We start from the raw sequence: 24,583 nt of genomic DNA, 5'->3' as shown, positions 1-24,583 counted from the left end.
AGAGGCACTAACCCATGAATCCCTGGGATCAACAGCGGCCTTCTACTACCCTGGGGAGAAGACTGTCATTGTTACCCATCTCTGGCTCTGATAATTTTAAACATTTCTATTTGGTTTCCCCTTGTTCTCTTAGATTACAAGGAATAAAGATCTAGGCTGGACCGTCTCTTGCTAAAGCTCAAGACCTCCAGTCTTGGCAACAACCTTGTTAATCTTTCCAGGTCAACTACATCTTTCCTCCCATATTAGCGTAACACAAATAGTGCGCAGTGTTCCAAGTGTGGCCTCACCAACACAAATAGTACACAGTTGCATGTGTGGCTTCACAACGATTTGTGCGACTAGAACATGATATCTTAACTCCTACACTCAATGCCCTGACTGATGAAGGACAGTGGGCCAAATGCCTTTCTCATCACTTTGTTTCTATGTCATATTGCTTTAGTGAATTATATTTTTGTGATATTGCTTTAGTGATCTTTGTTTCTACGTGATTTGCTTTGGTGAACTTTGTTTCTATGTGATTTGCTTTAGTGAACTTTGTTTCTATGTGATTTGCTTCAGTGAACTATAATTTTGTGATATTGCTTTAGTGAACTGTGCACTTGTAATCTTCAGTGCCTCTGTTCCTTTACACTTTTTACTGCCCTAGACTGGTAGTGTAAGTTCTACACTGGCCTGACTTTCTGAGCAGGTTCTGCAGATGAGGGAACAAGCTCTCCACAGCACGGGCCAGCCAGAGAATGGGACGGGAGGACATGGCAGATTTGTGAGAGGGCACAGTCTCCATGGGGAGGTTCCTGAACCCTGGGGAGGAATGATGCGCCCATTACCTGGGGGGGGGGGGTACTGTTGACATTGGAACCCCAGTAATCAATCTAGAGAATGATGGGTCAGTTCGTGGCTTTGTTGGTGCTTGGGTTGTAGTTGTCACTGTGCCTGGTGATAGGTAAAGATTAGTTAACTAAAGCAGACAGAATCTGGAGAATAAAAAGCAGTTTGCAATGGGAGGGTGAAGAGGCTTGTAACAGAGGGCCTACATAACAGGACGTGAGTAAGTAGGCCTGTGTAATGGAGAACCTGCGAAACTGTGTAATGGATGACCTACATACCAGGGTGGTAGGTGGAGAGGTTTGTAACGGAGACTCTGTGTAACACAGGGACCGTGTCAAGGAGAACTTAGTACTTCATCGGTTGGTCCCTACACCATGTGGTGATGTGACTGGTTTTGGAAGCTGTGTTAACTAAAGAGAATGTCCCCTTTCCCAACCATGGAATTGCACGGCATTGTGGAGAGCGGTTCGCATTCTGGTCTGGTCAGACTACTCCAAAAGGTAGGCAACGCTCCCTCAGTACCACCCCTCTCACAGTGAGACCCTCCCTCAGTACCGCCCCTCTCACAATGTGACCCTCCCTCATTACCACCCTCACACAGTGTGACCCTCCCTCAGTATCACCCCTCCCACAGTGTGACCCGCCCTCAGTACCACCCCCCCACAGTGTGACACTCCCTCAGAACCATCAGTCTACCCTACCCGACCCTCTCTGCAACTGGAAATTAACCTCTGACGAACCGTCTTCTGGAGGAAATGTGGACTCTATTAGTTCGTCTGCAGATGCTGCCCATTTTGATGAGGTTTTCATAGACTCCTCGTCATTGAAACAGGGTCTTTGGCCCTTCTTGTTAATGCCAGCTCTTCCCCAGTGAGCTCGTCCCATTTCATCAAAAGGGCCCTCGTTAAAGACTTCACCAAAGTCCTCTTTGGCAAGATCCTCTACCCTCTCCATATCTGCCTTCTCCTCATCTCTCCTCTTCTACCCTCCCCTCATCTACCTTCTCCTCTTCTACCCTCCCCTCATCTACTCACTCCTCATCTAACCTCTCCTCATCTACCCCTCCTCGTCTACCATCTTCTCATCTGTCCTCTCCTCATCTGCCCTCTCGTCATAACACTCTTATCATCTCTGCTCATCTGCACTCCCTTCAGCTACCCATTTCTCATCTCTCTGCAACTCTCCTCTTCTACCCTCTCCTCACCTCATCTACCCACTCCTCATCTGCCCTCTCCTCATTTCTCCACATCTGCCCTCTCCTCATCTACCTCATCTACCCACTCCTCATCTCTCCTCACCTATCCTCTCCTCATCTGCACTCTCCTCAGATCTCCTCCTCTACCCTCTCCTCTTCTTCCCTCTCCTCATCTACCATCATTATCCTCACTATATCTGCCCTCTCCTCATCTACCCTCTCCTCATCTGCCCTCCCTTCATCTGCCCTCTCCTCATCTACCCTCTCATCTACTGTCTCCTGGTTACCCTCTCCTCATCTACACTCTCCTCATTATCCTCTTCTCATCTATCCTCTTGGTTACCTCCTTGAGGAATGTCAAGAGATTTGTCAGACATGAATTCTCACACACAAAGTTGTGCTGAATGTCCTAAATCTGACCCTGTCTCTCCAAATGTTGGTCGTTCCTCTCCTTCAGAATCCCCTGCAGCAATTTGCCCACCAGTGATGTCAGACTCACTGGTCTGTGGTCTCCTAGATTATTTGTGCTACCCTTTTTGAACAATGGTAACGTTTAGTCACTCTCCATGTCTCTAGAAATTTACCTATGGCCTGTGATGAAAAACTCCCCCATGTGGGGTCCCAAACCCGGCTGTGAAAGGAGGAGGAACGGGTATGAACTCCCCATGGACAGTCCCAAACCTGGCTGTGAAAGGAGGAGAGTTGGGTATGAACTCTCCATGGACAGTCCCAAACCCGGCTGTGAAAGGAGGAGGAACGGGTATGAACTCCCCATGGACAGTCCCAAACCCGGCTGTGAAAGGAGGAGGGTTGGGTACGAACTCCCCAAGGACAGTCCCAAACCCGGCTGTGAAAGGAGAAGGGTTCAGCATGGGGCTAGCAACCCCATCCTGTAAAAACCCAGCACTACAGAAGCACCAATAGAGGTTCCCAAGACCTCATCCCTGGGAGAGGAAGGACCTTCAACGGGCTACACCTTGAATAACTGAAGGACTGTCCCAGGACTCTGGCCAGCTGCTGTTGGCAGCCTATGCCCCAGTAGGGTGATGGCTTATGAAGAAGAAGTGATGAAGCAAGTATCTCTGTAGGGGACTCCATAGTTCCTTCTCTTGCATCCCACAAGGTTTGGGAATGCACCAGGTCACAACCTGGAGATTTTTCCTGCTTAATGCAATTTAAGGCCTTTCTGCTAATTTGTATGTGGTCCATGACATCACCAGTAATTAATCCAATTACCTTTTATGGTAATAGCTTAAGAAAAATATTGATAACAAATCTCCCCACATCCTTTGGTTCCACACAGGCAGTCAGACCAACCTTTATGTGATCCATTCTCTCTCTGCCAACCACTTTCATATCCCTATGGGATTGCCTTTTTCTACCATTGGGTTCTACCCCTTTCTGGCTTTAACTCAGGTTTCTGGTGTCTGCAGGGTCCTGAGGTTCACAATGTTGGTCAATCCCACCATGGCCAGGGCTGGCACACTACCTAAATGTGGGAGGTGCACGTCTAACACCCCAGCCATTCAAAGAGTCAATGAACAGACCAGTCAGAGCCCACCAGTGTGATGCCCCTTGAAGTATAATGAGCCCACTCACCATCAGGACTGGACACCAGCAAGTCAATCATGGCCGAACATTTGTCTCCCTGGGCTACGTCCATTGCAGTCACCTGCAGATACAATACGCCGGGTCACGCAGCACACCAGGGCCATTTGTCAGTAAGGTGAGGGCTGAAGGGTGAGGGGGGTTATGTTTTGTAACCTCTAAAGATTAAATGGAGGAAAATGAGGCTGTAACTCCCGTTTACATGAAGCCAGGCACGCATGTGTAATGTAGAAGTGTGATGACCTATGCAATTCATGTATAACCCATGAATAATTATTTAAAAGATGAAGAATGCTTAATCAAATAACATAGACACAAGAATACTCAAATACCATTGAAATATTAAATACACAGCAAGAGGTGAGGTTGAGTGGTGAGGGGTGGTGTTGAGGGTCAGAGGATGGAGGGGTGGGAGGGAAGAGAAAGAGAGGTGAGTGCTGGAGGAGGGAGGGTTGAGAGGCAGTAGGGAAGTTGGGGGTGGAGGAGAGGTGAAGAGGTAGGGGTAAGGGGTGGAGGAGGGAGGGGGTTGGGGCAGAGAGGAGGGAGGAGGGAAGTGTGATGAGTGGAGGAGGGAGGTGTGAGGGGTCGAGGTGGGTGGAGTGGGGTGTGAAGGATGAGGAGTGGAGGAAGGGGCATTAGCTGGATGGAGGAGGGGGAAGGGAAGGGTGAGAGGTGGAGGAGGGAGGTGGAGGGGTGAGGGTTGGGGCAGTGGGGAGGTGGAAGGGGTGGAGGAGGGAGGGTGTAAGGATTGGGAGGTGGGAGAGGTGAAGGATGGAGGAGGGTAGGGTGAGGGGAGAGGGGCAGTTGTTAGGATTGCTGTAGGAGAGGTGGGGAGACGTTTATGGAAGGGTGGGGACTGTCCTACCGTGATGTTGTACTGGCTCTGCGCTGCTGTCAGGAGGACTTTGGTGAAGATCAGTCCAAATTCAGTGATGGTGAACAGATCAGATGGGCTGAGGGAGTATTTCAGGAATGGGCTTTCCTTCTGTGGAGGGAGAACAACTCAGACTGATGATCCCACAATCCCATGTCAGAATCCCACGATCACACATCACCCATGTCACACGCACACTCACCCCGAGTCCACATCAGAAACTCCTTCACCCCGAGTCCACAGTAGAAATTCCCTCGACCTGTATCCACGTCAGAAACTCCCTCAACCCGGTCCATGTTAGAAACTCCCTCACTCTGGGTCTACACCAGAAACTACCTCACTCCCAGTCCATATCAGAAAGTCCCTCGACCCAGTGCACGTCAGAAACGCCCTCACCCCAGATCCACGTCAAAAACACGTTCACCGCAGGTTCACACCAGAAACACCTTGGTAAAGGTAGATGACAAAAATCTTGAATTTGAAATGTGTCATTTGCATCCATGCCCAACACAGTTAGAGGAATGTGTTGTGTGCAGCCCGCATGTGTCTCCACGCTTCTGGTGCCAACAGAGATGCCCACAACTTACTCACCCTAACTGGCTCATCTTTGGAATGTGGTTTGAGGCAGTAGTGCAGAGAGGAAATCCCTCTGGTGAAGGGGAGACCATACAAAACCCTTCCAGACAACAGCCAGAATGAACCTACACTACTTGTGCTATAACGGCCTCTCACTAATCACTTCGCTAATTTAAAAGCCTCATTTAGAATCTGCTTCCAGCACCTCCCCTGGCATCATGTTGCAGAGACACCTGCAGGCTGAGGTGCTGTTTAAAGAGGTACTGCGGTAAGCAGGGACATGACGAAGCGAAGGTTCTCGTGCCTTGTGTTCATCCTCCCTCATGGGCATCAATGATTATGGGCAGAAGAGAGGAAAATGGGGTTAAAAAGGAAAATACATCTGCCATAATTGAATGGTAGAAAAAAATTCGATGGGCCAAATGGCTGAATTTTGCTCTTATGTCCAATGGTCTCATGGTCTTATAATCTAACTCTCTATCCATCTGTCTCTGCATCTGCAGCAAGTTTGGTCGTAGTCCACACAGTGCGTTCCGTAGCCAGTGTGACAATTGTTCATCAGAATCAGGATTAGTTGAAACTTGTTGTTTTGTGGCTGCAGTACATTACAATGTAGAAAATCAATATAAATTAAATGCAGTATAAATTAGTACATAAAGAGAACAAAAATGTCCATGGGTTCACTGTCCATTCAGAAACCTGATGGCAGAGGGGTTGAAGCTGTTCCTGAAACACTGAGTGTGATTGTTCAGACACCTGAGCCTCCTCCCTAATGGTACAGTGAGAAGAGAGCACTTTCTGGGTGATGGACAACGCCTCGTGAAGATGTTCTTGATGTCAGATCTCAGGCGCTGGTCTAAGTGACATTACACGATTCCCACCCCCCGCCTGTGCCAACACATTTCCCAAACATGGGCTTTCACTGTTCAAAAGAGCACCTTAACCAATGCCTTCAGGCAGTCCCAATACACTACATCTACTGGTTTGCCTCTACACATACTGGTTGTTACGGGGTGTAACTTCAAGCAACTCGAACAAATTGTTCAAAAGCAGTTTCTCTTTTGTTAAGCTATTTCAATTCTGCCTTATTGTTTTTGTCATTTTACAAGCATTCTTCCCTTTTCTGCTCAGCAAGGATTCAAGCAGTTTTCCTGGGGACAGACATTAGGTTAATTGGCCTAACATTCCCTACTCTCCTTCTCTTCTTTCCACCAACAGTAACATAGGAGATTCTGCAGATGCTGGAAATCCAGAGCAGCACACATAAAATGCTGGTGGATCTCAGCAGGTCAGGCAGCATCTATGGAGGGGAATAAACAGTCATCATTTCAGGTTGACAGACTTCCTTTCCAGTCCTGATGTTGCCTGACCTGTTAACATCGAGCATTTCGCGTGTGTGTTGCTCTGACATTTCCAGTTTTCCAATTCCCCAGAATCCAGGGAATTTTGGTACATCAGAGCCAACCCCAAAACCATCACCATAACCACTCCCTGGTTGCAGGCCACTAGGCTGGAGAATTTTTGGGCCTTTGGTCCTGTTACTGTGGCCTGTTTCTGCTCTGTTTGTGATGGAAAGGGTAGAGATCCATCCCTCCCTCCCTCCCTCCCTCCAGCCCTTCACTATTGGGACTGTTCAGTTCCTCTGCTGCCAAATCCAACCCAAGATAATTACTTCAAAACTCTGCCGTTTCTTGGTTTGCCCTCACTAATTCCCTACTCACTCTCTGAAGGAACAGTGTTGATGGGAGCAGGAGCCGGACTGAGATTGGGATCTGATTAGGGCCTGGACTGGGATCAGGATCAGGGTCAGGATCGGAACTGGGATGAGGACGAGCAGCAGGGAAGGAAATAGCATTGCGATTAGAGAGGGTGTTTGAACTGAGACCAGGGTAAAGATCGAAATAAGGATCAGAATCAGGAACAAGGATGGGATCAGGATTGGGAACTGAGTTGGGAAAGGTGTCAGGGTTTGGATCAGGGGAAGGGTTGGGTCTGGAGGGAGTGCAGACTTCGTTAGCTTTCTATAGGGGTGTGGTGGAGACTGCATCACAGCCTGGTATGGAAACACCGATGCCCTTGGATGGAAAACCCTACCGAAAGTAATGGACACAGCCCAGTCAATCATGGGTAAAGCCTCTTCAACATTGAGCACATTCACATGGAGTGTTGTCACAGGAAAACAGAAATCCATCACCAGGGACCCTCGTCACTCAGGACATGCTCTTCTCACTGCTGCCATCAGGAAGAAGGTATAGGAGCCTCAGGACTCGCACCACCAGGTTCAGGAACAGATGTTACCCCTCAACCACCAGGCTTCTGAACCAGAGGGGATAACCTCACTCAACTTCACTCGCCCCATCACTGAACTGTTCCCACAACCTATGTACTCTCGTTCAGGGACTCTTCATCTCATCTTCTCAGTATTTATTGCTTATTTATTTATTTATCTATTTATTCTTTTGCATTTGCAGTTTGATATCTTTTGCATACTGGTTGTGTGTCTGTTCTGTTGGGCCTTTCATTAGTTCTGTTATGGTTATTGGATTTATTGTGAATGCCCACAAGAAAATGAATCTCAGGGTCCTCTGTGGTGACATATATGTGCTTTCATAGAAAATAGGTGCAGGAGTGGCCATTCGGCCCTTCGAGCCTGCACCGCCATTTATTATGATCATGGCTGATCATCCAACTCAGAACCCCGCCCCAGCCTTCCCTCCATACCCCCTGACCCCCGTAGCCACAAGGGCCATATCTAACTCCCTCTTAAACATAGCCAATGAACTGGCCTCAACAGTTTCCTGTGGCAGAGAATTCCACAGATTCACCACTCTCTGTGTGAAGAAGTTTTTCCTAATCTCGGTCCTAAAAGGCTTCCCCTCTATCCTCAAACTGTGACCCCTTGTTCTGGACTTCCCCAACATCGGGAATAATCTTCCTGCATCTAGCCTGTCCAATCCCTTTAGGATCTTATACGTTTCAATCAGATCCCCCCTCAATCTTCTAAATTCCAACGAGTACAAGCCCAGTTCATCCAGTCTTTCTTCATATGAAAGTCCTGCCATCCCAGGAATCAATCTGGTGAACCTTCTTTGTACTCCCTCTATGGCAAAGATGTCTTTCCTCAGATTAGGGGACCAAAACTGCACACAATACTCCAGGTGTGGTCTCACCAAGGCCTTGTACAACTGCAGTAGTACCTCCCTGCTCCTGTACTCGAATCCTCTCGCTATAAATGCCAGCATACCATTCGCCTTTTTCACCGCCTGCTGTACCTGCATGCCCACTTTCAATGACTGGTGTATAATGACACCCAGGTCTCGTTGCACCTCCCCTTTTCCTAATCGGCCACCATTCAGATAATAATCTGTTTTCCTATTTTTGCCACCAAAGTGGATAACTTCACATTTATCCACATTAAATTGCATCTGCCATGAGTTTGCCCACTCACCCAACCTATCCAAGTCACCCTGCATCCTCTTAGCATCCTCCTCACTGCTAACACTGCCACCCAGCTTCGTGTCATCTGCAAACTTGGAGATGCTGCATTTAATTCCCTCATCCAAGTCATTAATATATATTGTAAACAACTGGGGTCCCAGCACTGAGCCTTGCGGTACCCCACTAGTCACCGCCTGCCATTCTGAAAAGGTCCCGTTTATTCCCACTCTTTGCTTCCTGTCTGCCAACCAATTCTCCACCCACACCAATACCTTACCCCCAATACCGTGTGCTTTAAGTTTGCACACTAATCTCCTGTGTGGGACTTTGTCAAAAACCTTTTGAAAATCCAAATATACCACATCCACTGGTTCTCCCCTATCCACTCTACTAGTTACATCCTCAAAAAATTCTATGAGATTCGTCAGACATGATTTTCCTTTCACAAATCCATGCTGACTTTGTCCGATCATTTCACCGCTTTCCAAATGTGCTGTTATCACATCCTTGATAACTGACTCCAGCAGTTTCCCCACCACCGATGTTAGGCTAACTGGTCTATAATTCCCCGGTTTCTCTCTCCCTCCTTTTTTAAAAAGCAGGGTTACATTAGCCACCCTCCAATCCTCAGGAACTAGTCCAGAATCTAACGAGTTTTGAAAAATTATCACTAATGCATCCACTATTTCTTGGGCTACTTCCTTAAGCACTCTAGGATGCAGACCATCTGGCCCTGGGGATTTATCTGCCTTCAATCCCTTCAATTTACCTAACACCACTTCCCTACTAACATGTATTTCACTCAGTTCCTCCATCTCACTGGACCCTCTGTCCCTTACTATTTCTGGAAGATTATTTATGTCCTCCTTAGTGAAGACAGAGCCAAAGTAATTATTCAATTGGTCTTCTATGTCCTTGCTCCCCATAATCAATTCACCTGTTTCTGTCTGCAGGGGACCTACATTTGTCTTTACCAGTCTTTTCCTTTTTACATATCTATAAAAGCTTTTACAGTCCGTTTTTATGTTCCCTGCCAGTTTTCTCTCATAATCTTTTTTCCCCTTCCTAATTAAGCCCTTTGTCCTCCTCTGCTGAACTCTGAATTTCTCCCAGTCCTCAGGTGAGCCACCTTCTCTGGCTAATTTGTATGCTACTTCTTTGGAATTGATACTATCCCTAATTTCTCTTGTCAGCCACGGGTGCACTACCTTCCTTGATTTATTCTTTTGCCAAACTGGGATGAACAATTGTTGTAGTTCATCCATGCAACCTTTAAATGCTTGCCATTGCATATCCACCGTCAATCCTTTAAGTGTCATTTGCCAGTCTATCTTAGCTAATTCACGTCTCATACCTTCAAAGTTACCCCTCTTTAAGTTCAGAACCTTTGTTTCTGAATTAACTATGTCACTCTCCATATTAATGAAGAATTCCACCATATTATGGTCACTCTTACCCAAGGGGCCTCTCACGACAAGATCGCTAATTAACCCTTCCTCATTGCTCAAAACCCAGTCCAGAATAGCCTGCTCTCTAGTTGGTTCCTCGACATGTTGGTTCAAAAAACCATCCCGCATACATTCCAAGAAATCCTCTTCCTCAGCACCTTTACCAATTTGGTTCACCCAGTCTACATGTAGATTGAAGTCACCCATTATAACTGCTGTTCCTTTATTGCACACATTTCTAATTTCCTGTTTAATACCATCTCTGACCTCACTACTACTGTTAGGTGGCCTGTACACAACTCCCACCAGCGTCTTCTGCCCCTTAGTGTTACGCAGCTCTACCCATATCGATTCCACATCTTCCCGGCTTATGTCCTTCCTTTCTATTGCGTTAATCTCTTCTTTAACTAGCAACGCCAGCCCACCTCCCCTTCCTTCATGTCTATCCCTCCTGAATATTAAATATCCCTGAACGTTGAGCTCCCATCCCTGGTCATCCTGGAGCCATGTCTCTGTGATCCCAACTATATCATAATCATTAATAACAATCTGCACTTTCAATTCATCCACCTTATTACGAATGCTCCTTGCATTGACACATAAAGCCTTCAGGCGCTCTTTTACAACTCTCTTAGCCCTTATACAATTATGTTGAAAAGTGGCCCTTTTTAATGCTTGCCCTGGATTTAATCGTAATAAATTTTCTTTGACCTCTGCAGGAGAGCCAGTGTTGCCAAAGTGGTGGCGAGGGCGCCTCAGGGACAGTGTCAGTGGGTAGACAATGGCAGTCGAAAGTTGGCCTCAGTGGACTTACATTGGGATAGTCCTGGTCCTGAGCCTTCACGCTGAGTGGCACGGTGCTGGATCCTCGCTTAGTGATGATGCTCCCCTTCGGTGAGTTGGCTTGGATGGACCCAGAGTACACATTGTGTGGAAACTCGGGTGGGTATCGGTTGACGGGCAACACTGCCAGGGTGACGCTGGTCGTGGTGTATTTGTAGGGGTTGTCCGCCTGCTTGGCCTGGGGAATGGAACAGTATGGTTAGACCTCTGGCGTCACAGTCTGAGAGCCATTCCCCAGATTCCTGCATCCTCCTCCCCGAGCCCGGGCAGACAGTGAGCGCTGGGCGCCATCAGTGAGGCTGGTGTCGGAAACCCAAACAACAGAGCAACTGGTGCACAAGCTCAGTGGATTGGACAGCCTTCGGGAGAGAGGAGGGTCAATGAGTCGGTTCAAGACCCTTTGCCTGGTGTTCTGTACGTCCGCTGGCCAGAGGTAGGACATTAGTATGAGGACTATGTGGTGGCTCTGGGCCTGCACTCATTGGAATTTAGAAGAATGAAAGGGGATCTCATTGAAACCTATCGAATATTGAAAGGCCTAGATAGACTGGATATGGAGAGGATGTTTCCTATAGCTCGGGAGTTAGGACCAAGGGCACAGTCTCAAAATAGAGGGATATCCATTTAGAACAGAGATGAGAAGGAATTTCTTTAGCCCAGAGGGTGGTAAATCTGTGGAATTCATTACTGCAGATGGCTGTGGAGGACAGTCATTGTGTATATTTAAAAAAGATATTGATAGGTTCCTGATTAGTCTGGGCATCAAAGGATATGGGGGGAAGACTGGGAAATAGAGTTGAAGTGGATAAAAAAATCAGCCATGATGGAATGGTGGAGAGTACTGGATGGGCTGAATGGCCCAGTTCTGCTCCTATGTCTTATCAGGCGACCCCTGGAGCTTGGCCAAAGGAGAGATCCCCCAGCTTCAACCGGACAAGGCCAATCACTGAACCTTGACGATCTCAACACACAACTCAGCTGGAGCTTTGCTTACCACTGTGGGGGTCCACTATGAGAATACTTTATACTTTATTGTCGCCAAACAATTGGTACTAGAACGTACAATCATCACAATGATATTTGATTCTGCGCTTCCCACTCCCTGGATTACAAATATTAAATATTAAAAATAGTAAGCATTAGTAAATATTAAAAATTTAAATTATAAATCATAAATAGAAAATAGAAAAATGGAAAGTAAGGTAGTGCAAAAAAACCGAGAGGCAGGTCCGATTATTTGGAGGGTATGGCCCAGATCCGGGTCAGGATCCGTTCAGCAGTCTTATCACAGTTGGAAAGGAGCTGTTCCCAAACCTAGCTGTACGAGTCTTCAAGCTCCTGAGCCTTCTCCCGGAGGGAAGAGGGACAGAAAGTGTGTTGGCTGGGTGGGTCGTGTCCTTGATTATCCTGGCAACACTGCTCCAACAGCGTGCAGTGTAAAGTGAGTCCACAGACGGAAGATTAGTTTGCGTGATGTGTTGCGCCGTGTTCACGATCTTCTGCGGCTTCTTTCGGTCTTGGACAGGACAACTTCCATACCAGGTTGTGATGCACCCTAGAAGAATGCTTTCTACGGTGCATCTATAAAAATTAGTGAGGGTTTTAGAGGACAGGCCAAATTTCTTTAGTTTTCTCAGGAAGTAAAGGCGCTGGTGGGCCTTCTTGGCAGTGAACTCTGCTTGGTGGACCATGTCAGGTCGTTTGTGATATTGACCCTGAGGAACTTAAAGCTTTTGACCTGTTCCACTTGCGCACCACCGATGTAAAATAGAAACTATGGGAACAGCACGAACACAGGGGTGGGACTCAGGGAGTTTGGTTTTCATTTGGTAACTTGAGATGGTGGTGTGTATAGGCCCAATTATTGCAGCATCTTACATCAGTGCAAGGTGTATAAAAGCGATGCGGTTAGAGGGCTTGGTGGTCATTTTTGTTGGGGCTTCTCCGAACTCCGGTTGTGGACAATGCAGAACTTTGGGCCTTCTCACTGCAGCGTTTAGAACAGGAGCGAGTGAGAGGGGCTGTGCACATCCAGGTAAGCATTTTAAAGCTTAGTCTGTTCTGTCTGAATAAATGCTGTTTTGTAATTCAAACTAGATCATTGGTATTTGTGTCCTTCTGTCTGACTGAGTCAGATCTGAGAAACTATTGTATTAACAAAACATTAACTGGAAGAGCCTGAGGATGTGGTTGGGGTTCTGTGACCTGGGAAGGCAAAGACCCTCCAAAGGCCGCAGTTGGCGGAGATTACTAGTGCCCACTGGGTCACTGCAGAGCTGCGCGCTCACCTACCAGGATGGTGAGTGTGACCAGTCCGCTGCTGTTGATAGCTCTGGTCATGGTTAACGTGCCATCATTCGCATTGATCCAGAAGGCGCGGTGGTTATCTGTAAAACAAGGCCAGAGAGTGAGTGAGCTCTGTTGGCAGTGGCCCCAGGCACAAGAGCTCTACCTGCCCAGCCTCCAGGCAGGGAGCTGACCAGCTGACACAACCGTGGGCACCTCATGGTCACATAGGGTGAGCTGCAGTCACACTCTGGTCAGTGGTCGTCACACTCTGGTCAGTAGTGGTCACTTTGTGGTCAGTTGTGGTCATTCTGTGGGGCTTAGTGGTCACCTATGTCACAGCACGGTCTCACAATATGACAGATGTGGGCACACCGGTTATGTGATGTCATCTTCATACACCCCTGGACACACTCGGATAGGTGTGTGCACCCCGAGACAGATGCGGCCCCCCCCAGACAGATGAGGGTACCCCAGGACAGATATGGGCACCCCCCAGACTGATGTGGGTACCCCAGACTCCTCCAGACAGATCTAGGCACTCAGGCAAATGTGGGCACTCCCCAGACAGATGTGGGCACTCCTGGACACACCCGGACAAATGTGGCACCCCTGGAGTGCTGTCATCTCAGCATTTTGACAGTATTGGATAGACAGCCCAGTAAGAGTCAGTGAGAGGCCAATAATTTCAGCAAATAGCAGTGACCTAAAAGACCGAGTGGCCTCATTCTGTGTCCCCGGTTATTGAAGTGTGAGAACTCACCGCTGACAATCTGGTACAGGATGGTGGCATTGATTCCTGTGTCCCCGTCCACAGCCAGGATATTGTGTGGCTTGAGGCTCAGAGGGCTGCTCTGGAACAGAGAGGAGAGGGGAGTGAGTATGATGAGGGGTCAGCAAGATGTGGGGAGTGCAGCGTCAGTAATACCTCTGTCTGGTACTGGTTGATGCTTCCGCTGTACTTTGCGTTCAGGCAGAGGCTGGAATCCGTCAGGGTTTGGCATGGCTGAAACACTGGCGGTTTGTTATCCTTGTCGATGACATGGACTGTAATGGTCACGGAATCACTGATGTTTACGCTGTTGGCCGTTTCCTGTAACAATCAGAAGAAAGTAACCTTCAAATCCCATGGGGGCTTACATCATCAACTACTTGCCCTCGAAAGGGGTTAGTTTTTCAGTTTTTAAAAAATTTACTTTTTAACTGATTCAGCACAACATTGTGGGCCAAAGGACCTGTTTCTATGCTATACTGTTCTATCTTCTAACCCTCCCCACTGTGTGACCCTCCTTCAGTACCACCCCTCCCACAGTGTGACCCTCCCTCGGTACCACCCCTCCCACAGTGTGACCCTCCCTCAGTACCAACCCCCCACAGTGTGACCCTCCCTCAGTACCACCCCTCCCACAGTGTGACCCTCCCTCTGTACCACCGTTCCCTCAGTGACCCTCCCTCAGTACCACCCCTCCCACAGTGTGACCCTCCCTCAGTACCACCCCACCCACAGTGTGACCATCCCTCAGAACCAACCCTCCCTCAGTGTGACCCTCCCTCAGTACCAACCCCCCACAGTGTGACTCTCCCTCTGTACCACCCTTCCCTCAGTGACCCTCCCTCAGTACCACCCCTCCCACAGTGTGACCCTCCCTCTGTACCACCCTTCCCTCAGTGACCCTCCCTCAGTACCACCCCTCCCACAGTGTGACACTCCCTCAGTACCAGCCCTCCCACAGTGTGACCCTCCCTCTGTACCACCATTCCCTCAGTGACCCTCCCTCAGTACCACCCCTCCCACAGTGTGACCCTCCCTCAGTACCACCCCACCCACAGTGTGACCATCCCTCAGAACCAACCCTCCCTCAGTGTGACCCTCCCTCAGTACCAACCCTTCCACAGCGTGACTCTTCCTCAGTATCTCTCATCCCCACGATTTGACCCTCCTTCAGTGTGTCCCTCCCTCAGTATCATCCCTCCCGTAGTTTGACACTCCCAAGCAATGGCCTTAGATCATAAGGACATAGAATAGAATTAGTTCAATCAACCCACGAGCCTGCTCCACCATTTTATCATCGCCGTTTGTTACCCCTTTCAACCCCATTCTCCTGGCTCCTCCCTGTATTCTTTGACATCCTGACTGAGGAGTAACTTGTCACCTCAGATATAAATAAATCCGATGACTGGGCCTTCTCAGCCGACTGCATTAATGACTTCCACACGTTTACCATACTTTGGTGAAAAAAATTCCTCTTCACCTCTGTTCTAAAGGGATGTTATTGTATTCTGACACTTTCCCTTCTGGTCTAAGGTTCCCCCAAGGTAGGTAACATGCTTTTCCATGTTCACTGTATCTAGACCTGAGGAACCAGAGTGGACAGTGGTGCTCAAAGGCCACAATGAAGGACCACTGGTTTTCACAGGGATCGGTGATAGACCAGTGGTGTTCACAGGGATCGAGGATGGGCCCAATCTTGTTTGCCACAGTTATCAATGATGATAATGTAGTTGGTTGTCAGGACGTTTGTTGACACAAGTAAAGTGGAGACACAAGGCTGCAGATACTGATGTAATCCCCTGCTATGCTAAGAAAGGTGGTTTTTTCATAGCAGAGTCCAATAGTTGTTAGCGAGGAGCTAACGGCCCACATTTCCAGAGATGCTCAATAAAAGGTGTTTTATTGAAATGTGAGATAACAGACAATCAGCTGGAAGAACCTGTGGCTCAAGCTGTATCCCATAGATTTTCCACCTGAAACATCAACAGTTCCCTCCCTCGACCTGCTGAGTTCCTAGCAGACTGTTTATTGACGTGAAATTGGTGGTGAGTCAGGCAAAAGTAAACAAATAGGACCAACTGGATTGACATGTTGGCTAGCAGCCAAAAAGGACCGAAGGGCCTGTATCCTCTTTGTATAACTTTATAACACCGAGGTGAACAGAAGAAATAGGAACAGGAGTAGGCCATCTGGCTCATCGAGTCTGCTCCACCATTCCTCAGCACTACCTGCTCCTCCACCTATCTTTGTATCATTGGCAAATTTAGCCACAAATCCATTAATCCCACAGTCCAAATCATTGACATACATCGTAAAAAGCAGCGGTCCCAACACCAACCCCTATGAAACTCCACTGGTAACCGGCAGCCAGCCAGAATAGGATCCCTTTATTCCCACTCTCTGTTTTCTGCTGATCAACCAACGCTCCACTCATGCTGGTAACTTCCCTGTAATTCCATGGGCTCTTATCTTGCTAAGCAGCCTCCTGTGTGGCACCTTGTCAAAGGCCTTCTGAAAATCCAAGTACACCACATCTACTACATCTCTTTTGTCTACCCTGCTTGTAATTTCCTCAAAAAATTGCAGTAGGTTAGTCGGGCAGAACTTTCCTTTCACGAAACCATGCTGGCTTTGGCCTGTCTTCTCATGTGCCTCCAGGTACTCTGTAATCTCATCCCTAACTATCGATTCCAACAACTTCCCAACCACTGATGTCCTCTGCCACTCGCCAGTCTCTGTGTAAAAAACCCTATCCCTGATATGTCCTCTGTACCTACTTCCAAGCATCTTAAACCTGTGCCCTCTCATGCTAGCCATTTTCACCCTGGAAAAATGCTTCTGACTATCCACATGATCAATGCCTCTCATCATCTTATACACCTCTATCAGGTCACCTCTCATCCTCCGTCAGTCTCATAAGGCATGCTCCACAATCCAGACAACATCATTGTAAATCTCCTCTGCACCCTTTCTATGGTTTCCACACCCTTCCTGTAGTGAGGTGACCAGAACTGAGCACAGTACTCCAAGTGGGGTCTGACCAGGGTCCTATATAACTGCAACATTACCTCTCGGCTCTTAAACTCAATCCCATGATTGATGAAGGCCAATGTACAGTATCCTTTCTTAACCACAGAGTCAACCTGCGCAGCAACTTTGAGTGTCCAATGGACTCGGGCCCTAAGATCCCTCTGATCCTCCACACTGCCAAGAGTCATAAGAAATAGGAGCAGGAGTCGGCCATCCGGCCCGTCGAGCCTGCCCTGCCATTCAATAAGATCATGGCTGATCTGTCCGTAAACTCAGCTTCATTTACCTGCCTTTTCCCCATAACTCTTAATTCCCTTACTATGTAAAAACCTATCTAACTGTATCTTAAATATATTTAGTGAAGAAGCCTCAACTGCTTCCCTGGACAGAGAATTCCACAGATTCACCACTCTCTGAGAAAAACAGTTTCTCCTCATGTCCGTCCTAAATCTTCTCCCCTGAATCTTGAGGCAATGTCCCCTAGTTCTAGTCTCACCTACCAATGGAAACAACTTTCCTACTTCTAGTTTATCTATCCCTTTCAAAATTTTGTATGTTTCTATAAGATCCCCTCTCATTCTTCTGAACTCCAGAGAGTATAGTCCCAGGCGACTCAATCTCTGCTCATAGATTAACTCCTTCGTCACTGGAATCAACCTTGTGAACCTCCTCTGCACTGCCTCCAAAGCCAGTATATCCTTCCTCAAGTATGGAGACCAGAACTGCACACAGTACTCCAGGTGCGGCCTCACCAGTACCCTGTATAGTTGCATCATGACCTCCCTGCTCTTGAATTCAATCCCTTTAGCAATGAAGGCCAACATTCTGTTTGCCTTCTTATTAACCTGTTGTACCTGCAAGCCAACTTTTTGCGATTCATGAACAAGCACTCCCAAGTCCCTCTGCACAACAACATACTGCAATCTTTCACCATTTAAATAATAATCTGCTCTTCTATTATTACTTCCAAAGTGGATGATCTCTCATTTACCAACGTTGTATTCCATCTGCCAGACCTTGGCCCACTCACTTAACCTATCTATATCCCTCTGCAGACTCTCCACATCCTCTGTACAATTTGCTTTTCCACTCAGTTTAGTGTCATCAGCAAATTTTGCTATGCTACACTCAGTCCCCTCTTCTAAATCATCAATGTAAATGGTAAACAGCCGTGGGCCCAGCACCGACCCCTGCAGCACCCCATTCACCACTGACTGCCAACTGGAGAAACACCCATTTATACCAACTCTCTGCCTTCTATTGGTTAACCAATTGATTATCCATGCCAATACACTTCCTCCGACTCCATGCATCTGTATCTTATTTATAAGTCTCTTGTGCTGCACCTTCTCGGACGCCTTCTGGAAATCCAAGTATACAACATCCACCTGTTTCCCTCTATCCACTGCACTCATTATGTCTTCAAAGAACTCCAGTGAGTTTGGAAAACAGGACCTGCCCTTTCTGAATCCATGCTGCATCTGTCTAATGGAACCACTCCTTTCTAAATGTTTCACTATTATAGTCATAGTCATAGTCATACTTTATTGATCCCGGGGGAAATTGGTTTTCATTACAGTTGCACCATAAATAATAAATAGTAATAGAACCATAAATAGTTAAATAGTAATATGTAAGTTATGCCAGTAAATTATGAAATAAGTCCAGGACCAGCCTATTGGCTCAGGGTGTCTGACCCTCCAAGGGAGGAGATGTAAAGTTTGATGGCCTCAGGCAGGAATGCCTTCCTATGACGCTCTGTGCTGCATCTCGGTGGAATGAGTCTCTGGCTGAATGTACTCCTGTGCCCACCCAGTACATTATGTAGTGGATGGGAGACATTGCCCAAGATGGCATGCAACTTAGACAGCATCCTCTTTTCAGACACCACCGTGAAAGAGTCCAGTTCCATCCCCACAACATCACTGGCCTTACGAAAGAGTTTGTTGATTCTGTTGGTGTCTGCTACCTTCAGCCTGCTGCCCCAGCACACAACAGCAAACATGATAGCACTGGCCACCACAGACTCGTAGAACATCCTCAGCATCGTCCGGCAGATGTTAAAGGACCTCAGTCTCTTCAGGAAATAGAGATGGCTCTGACCCTTCTTGTAGACAGCCTCAGTGTTCTTTGACCAGTCCAGTTTATTGTCAATTCGTATCCCCAGGTATTTGTAATCCTCCACCATGTCCACACTGACCCCTTGGATGGAAACAGGGGTCACCGGTACCTTCGCTCTCCTCAGGTCTACCACCAGCTCCTTAGTCTTTTTCACATTAAGCTGCAGATAATTCTGCTCACACCATGTGACAAAGTTTCCTACCGTAGCCCTGTACTCAGCCTCATCTCCCTTGCTGATGCATCCAACTATGGCAGAGTCATCCGAAAACTTCTGAAGATGACAAGACTCTGTGCAGTGGTTGAAGTCTGAGGTGTAAATGGTGAAGAGAAAGGGAGACAAGACAGTCCCCTGTGGAGCCCCAGTGCTGCTAATCACTCTGTCGGACACACAGTGTTGCAAGCACATGTACTGTGGTCGGCCAGATAGGTAATCAAGAATCCACGATACCAGGGAAGCATCCACCTGCATCGCACTCAGCTTCTCCCCCAGCAGAGCAGGGCGGATGGTGTTGAACGCACTGGAGAAGTCTAAAAACATGACCCTCACAGTGCTCGCTGGCTTGTCCAGGTGGGCATAGACACAGTTCAGCAGGTAGACGATGGCATCCTCAACTCCTAGTCGGGTTGGTAGGCGAACTGAAGGGGATCTAAGTGTGGTCTGACCATTGACCGGAGCAGCTCCAGAACAAGTTTCTCCAGGGTCTTCATGATGTAGGAGGTCAATGCCACCGGTCTGCAGTCATTGAGGCCGCTGGGGCGCGGCGTCTTCGGCACAGGGACAAGGCAGGACGTCTTCCACAGTACAGGAACCCTCCGGAGCCTCAGGCTCAGGATGAATACATGGCGAAGTACTCCACATAGTTGAGGGGCACAGGCTTTGAGCACCCTGGTACTGACACCATCCAGTCCTGCAGCCCTGCTCGGGTTGAGACATTTCAGTTGTCTTCTCACCTGTAGAGCTGTGAAGCCTACCGTGGTGGTTTCATGTGGGGAAGGGGTATAGTCTTGAGAGCAGGGTGGGGGACTGTGAGGAGGGGTAGGAGGAGAGAGTGGAATATGTGTTGTTTGGGGGCCGAAAACAGATGGCTCATCTGTGGGATGGACAGGGGCCACAATGTCAAATCTGTTAAAGAACAGGTTAAGCAACACACATAAAAGTTGCTGGTGAATGCAGCAGGCCAGGCAGCATTTCTAGGAAGAGGTGCAGTCTATGTTTCAGGCCGAGACCCTTCGTCAGACTTTTATGTGTGTTGCTTGAATTTCTAGCATCTGCAGAATTCCTGTTGTTAAAGAACAGGTTAAGTTCGTTGGCCCTGTCCACACTGCCTTCCGCTCCTCTGTTGCTAGTTTGCTGGAACCCAGTGATGGTCCTCATCCCCCTCTTCCTTAATGACAGCTTCAAGTATTTTCCCGACTACAGATGTTAAGCTAACTGGCCTATAGTTGTCCATCTCTTGCCTACATCCTTTTTTAAAAAGTGGCATGACATTTGCTGTCTTCCAATCTGCCGGGACCTGCCCAGAGTCTAGAGAGTTTTGATAAATGATTACCAACGCATCTACTATAACCTCCACCAATTCCCTCAACACCCTGGGATGCATCCCATCAGGTCCAGGGGACTTATCTACATTCAGGCCCTCTAGTTTGCTCATCATTATCTCTTTAGTGACAGTGATCTTATCGAGGTCCTCACCTCCCATTTCATCCATAACATTCTTTGGCATATTAGACGTGTCCTCTACCATGAAGACCGAAACAAAATAGTCATTCAATGCCTCAGCCATTTCCTTATCACCCAGTATCAATTTCCCCTTCTTGTCTTCCAAGGGACCTACGTTGACTTTAGCCACCCTCTTCCACTTTATATATTTATAAAAACTTTTGCTATCTGTTTTTATATTTTGTGCTAATTTACTTTCATACTTTATCTTCCCTTTCCTTATTTCTTGTTTAGTTGTTCTTTGTTGCTTTTTAAAGTTTTCCCAATCCTCCAGTCTCCCACTACTCTTTGCGACTTTGTACACATGAGCTTTTAATTTGATACTATCTTTTATTTCCTTAGTTATCCAAGGCTAGCTCTTCCCACACTTACTGTCCTTACTTTTGACTGGAATATACCTATGTCGAGCACTATGAAAAATCTCTTTGAAAGTATTCCACTGTTCCTCAACTGTCCTACCAAATAGCCTGTGCTCCCAATCCATATTAGCCAACTCCTCCCTCATCCCATTGTAGTTTGCCCTGTTCAACTATTTCATCCTCCATCTGTATGTGAAATTCAATCATATTATTATCACTCTTTCCAAGAGGATCCCTGACTACAAGATCGTTAATCTTACCTGCCTCATTGCACAGGACTAGATCTAAAATAGCATTTTCCCTTGTGGGTTCACTAACATGCTGCTCAAGAAAGCCATCATGGATGCATTCTATGAAATCCTCCTCAAGACTTCCTTGACCAACCAGATTCACCCAATCTATGTGGAAGTTAAAATCCTCCATGACAACTTTGACAACTGCCATTCCATTCTTACAGGCCTCAGTTACTTCTTGGTTAGTTGCCTCTGCCACGGCAATATTGTAATTAGGTGGCCTATAGACAACTGCCACCAGTTATTTTTTTCCCTTTGCTATTCTTAATTTCTTCCCAGATGGACTCAACATTCTGCTCCGTAGATCTTATATCATCTCTCACAATCGCCCTAATCTTATCCTTAATTAAGAGCGCCACCCCATCTCCTTTGCCTTCCTGCCTATCTTTCCGTATTACCTGATACCCTTGGATATTTAATTCCCAGTCATCTCCACCTTGCAACCAGGTTTCTGTAATGGCTACTAAATCATATGCCTTGGTACTAATCTGTGCCAGAAGTTCACTAACCTTGTTTCTAATACTACGGACATTTAGATAAAGTGCCCTTATGCTCATTGTCCTCCTAGAATCTAGTGACCTATGCGATTTTTGCTTTTTACTTTTATGCACTCTACTCTTACTTTTTTCTTCACTAACTCTAGCTTTGGTCTCTGCATCACTTCCCTCTTCTTTTCTGTGTGGGTTCCATCCCCCTGCCATATTAGTTTAAAACCTTCCCAACAGCACTAGTAAACAATCTCCCTAGGACATTGATCCCAACCCTGCCCAGATGTAGACCGTCCGGATGGTACTGGTCCCACCTCCCCCAGAAGTAGTTTCAATGCCCCAAGAATCTGAAACCCTCCCTCCTGCACCACTGCTCAAGCAACATATTCATTCTAGCTATCCTGCTATTCCAACTCTGGCTAGCACGTGGCACCGGTAATAACCCTGAGATTATTACCTTTGAGGTCCTACTCTTGAGGTGGCTTTCTGAGAGTGTATAACTCGCCCATATCCCCCAAACCTTGCTTATTCATTCAACTCACCAAGTGTCCTAAAGTCTGTGATGGAACCCAATACCTCTGGTAGATCGTCCAAACTGCTCACCTACATCTGGGTGGAACACTTACCCCTCTGTTCCCTTATAAATCTTACCCTCTCAACCTTACCTTAACCCCTCTAGTGTACCCTGGATAACATACTGTAATCATCCATCTTATCTGCGCACCTCATGAGTTTATAAACCTCTCTCATAGAAACATAGAAAATAGGTGCAGGAGTAGTCCATTCGGCCCTTCGAGCCTGCACCGCCATTCAGTATGATCATGGCTGATCATCCAACTCAGAACCCTGTACCTGCCTTCTCTCCACACCCCCTGATTCCTTTAGCCACAAGGCCCATATCTCACTCCCTCTTAAATATAGCCAATGAACTGGCCTCAACTGTTTCCTGTGGCAGAGAATTCCACAGATTCACCACACTCTGTGTGAAGAAGTTTTTCCTCATCTCGGTCCTAAAAGGCTTCCCCTTTATCCTTAAACTGTGACCCCTCGTTCTGGACTTCCCCAACATTGGGAACAATCTTCCTGCATCTAGCCTGTCCAATCCCTTTAGAATTTTATATGTTTCAATAAGATCTCCCGTCAAACTTCTAAATTCCAGTGAGTATAAGCCTAGTCGATCCAATCTTCCATCATATGAAAGTCCTGCCATCCCAGGAATCAATCTGGTGAACCTTCTTTGTACTCCCTCTATGGCAAGTATGTCTTTCCTCAGATTAGGGGACCAAAACTGCACACAATACTCCAGGTGTGGTCTCACCAAGGCCTCGTACAACTGCAGTAGAACCTCCCTGCTCCTGTACTCGAATCCTCTTGCTATGAATGCCAGCATACCATTCGCCTTTTTCACCGCCTGCTGTACCTGCATGCCCACTTTCAATGACTGGTGTACAATGACACCCAGGTCTCGTTGCATCTCCCCTTTTCCTAATCGGCCACCATTCAGATAATAATCTGTTTTCCTGTTCTTGCCACCAAAGTGGATAACCTCAGATTTATCCACATTAAATTGCATCTGCCATGAATTTGCCCACTCACCTAACCTATCCAAGTCACCCTGCAGCCTCTTAGCCTCCTCCTCACAGCTAACACTGCCGCCCAGTTTCGTGCCAGCCGCAAACTTGGAGATGCTGCATTTAATTCCCTCGTCTAAGTCATTAATATATATTGTAAACAACTGGGGTCCCAGCACTGGGCCTTGCGGTACCCCACTAGTCACTGCCTGCCATTCTGAAAAGGTCCCATTTATTCCCACTCTTTGCTTCCTGTCTTCCAACCAATTCTCTATCCACATCAATACCTTACCCCCAATACTGTGTGCTTTAAGTTTGCACATGTTCCTCCTCAGCCTCCTTCGCCCCAAGAAAAATGGTCTCAGCCTTTCCATCTTCCACTATAAAATCAAGTGGCCAATCCCAGCAATATCCAATTAAATCATTCAGTCCCTAAGATATAGGAGCAGAATTAGGTCGTCTGACCCATCAAGTCTACTCCATCATTTCATCATGGCTGATTCAAATACCTTCTCAGCTAAATCTCCTGCCTTCCCCTATATCCCTTCATGCCCTGACTAATCAAGAATCTATCAACCTCTGCTTTAAATGTATCCAAAGACTTGGCCTTCACAGCTGCCAGTGGCAACAGATTCCTCCGATTCACCACTCTCTGGCTAAAGAAATTCCTCCTCATCTCCATTCTAAAAGGATGCCCCTCTATTCTGAGGCTGTGTCCTCTGGTCTTAGACTCTCCCATCATAGGACACATGCTTTCCACATCTGCTTTTTCGAGGTCTTCCAACATTTGATAGGTTTCAATAAGGTTCTCCCTCATTCTTCTGAATTCCAATGAACTCAGGCCCAGAGCCAACAAATGCTCCTCATATGACAAGCCTTTCAATCCCGGAATCATTTTTGTGATGTCAACACATCCTTTCTAAGATAAGGGGACCAAAACAGCTCATAATACTCCAAGTGGGGCGTCACCAGTGCTGTATAAAGTCTCACCATTACAATCTTGCTTTTGTATCCTAGTCCTCTTGAAATGAATGCTAACATTTCAGTACTTTCTCCAGCTTATCACATCCTTCCTACAGCCAGCAAAGGTAAAACTGTGCACGGTACCTGAGGTGTGGTCTCACCAA

General features: G+C 47.2%; 1 protein-coding gene across 2 annotated transcripts in view; it reads right to left on the bottom strand.

Annotated features, from left to right (window-relative positions):
* cdhr5b (cadherin-related family member 5b) overlaps positions 1 to 24,583 on the bottom strand; it is a 124,270-nt gene that overhangs the window by 27,302 nt on the left and 72,385 nt on the right. For both annotated transcript variants that reach the window (XM_063061545.1, XM_063061546.1), the window contains exons 7-12: positions 14,031 to 14,195; positions 13,866 to 13,956; positions 13,109 to 13,203; positions 10,788 to 10,994; positions 4,503 to 4,622; positions 3,629 to 3,701 (exon numbers count right to left, since the gene is read on the bottom strand). In XM_063061545.1, coding sequence (XP_062917615.1) covers positions 3,629 to 3,701; positions 4,503 to 4,622; positions 10,788 to 10,994; positions 13,109 to 13,203; positions 13,866 to 13,956; positions 14,031 to 14,195 — 751 coding nt within the window. The remainder of the gene's footprint in view (positions 1 to 3,628; positions 3,702 to 4,502; positions 4,623 to 10,787; positions 10,995 to 13,108; positions 13,204 to 13,865; positions 13,957 to 14,030; positions 14,196 to 24,583) is intronic.

The sequence above is a fragment of the Mobula hypostoma genome, chromosome 11, assembly GCF_963921235.1.
Source record: "Mobula hypostoma chromosome 11, sMobHyp1.1, whole genome shotgun sequence".
NCBI classification, from domain to species: Eukaryota; Metazoa; Chordata; class Chondrichthyes; order Myliobatiformes; family Myliobatidae; genus Mobula; species Mobula hypostoma.
This window is presented reverse-complemented; position numbering and strand designations above follow the sequence as displayed.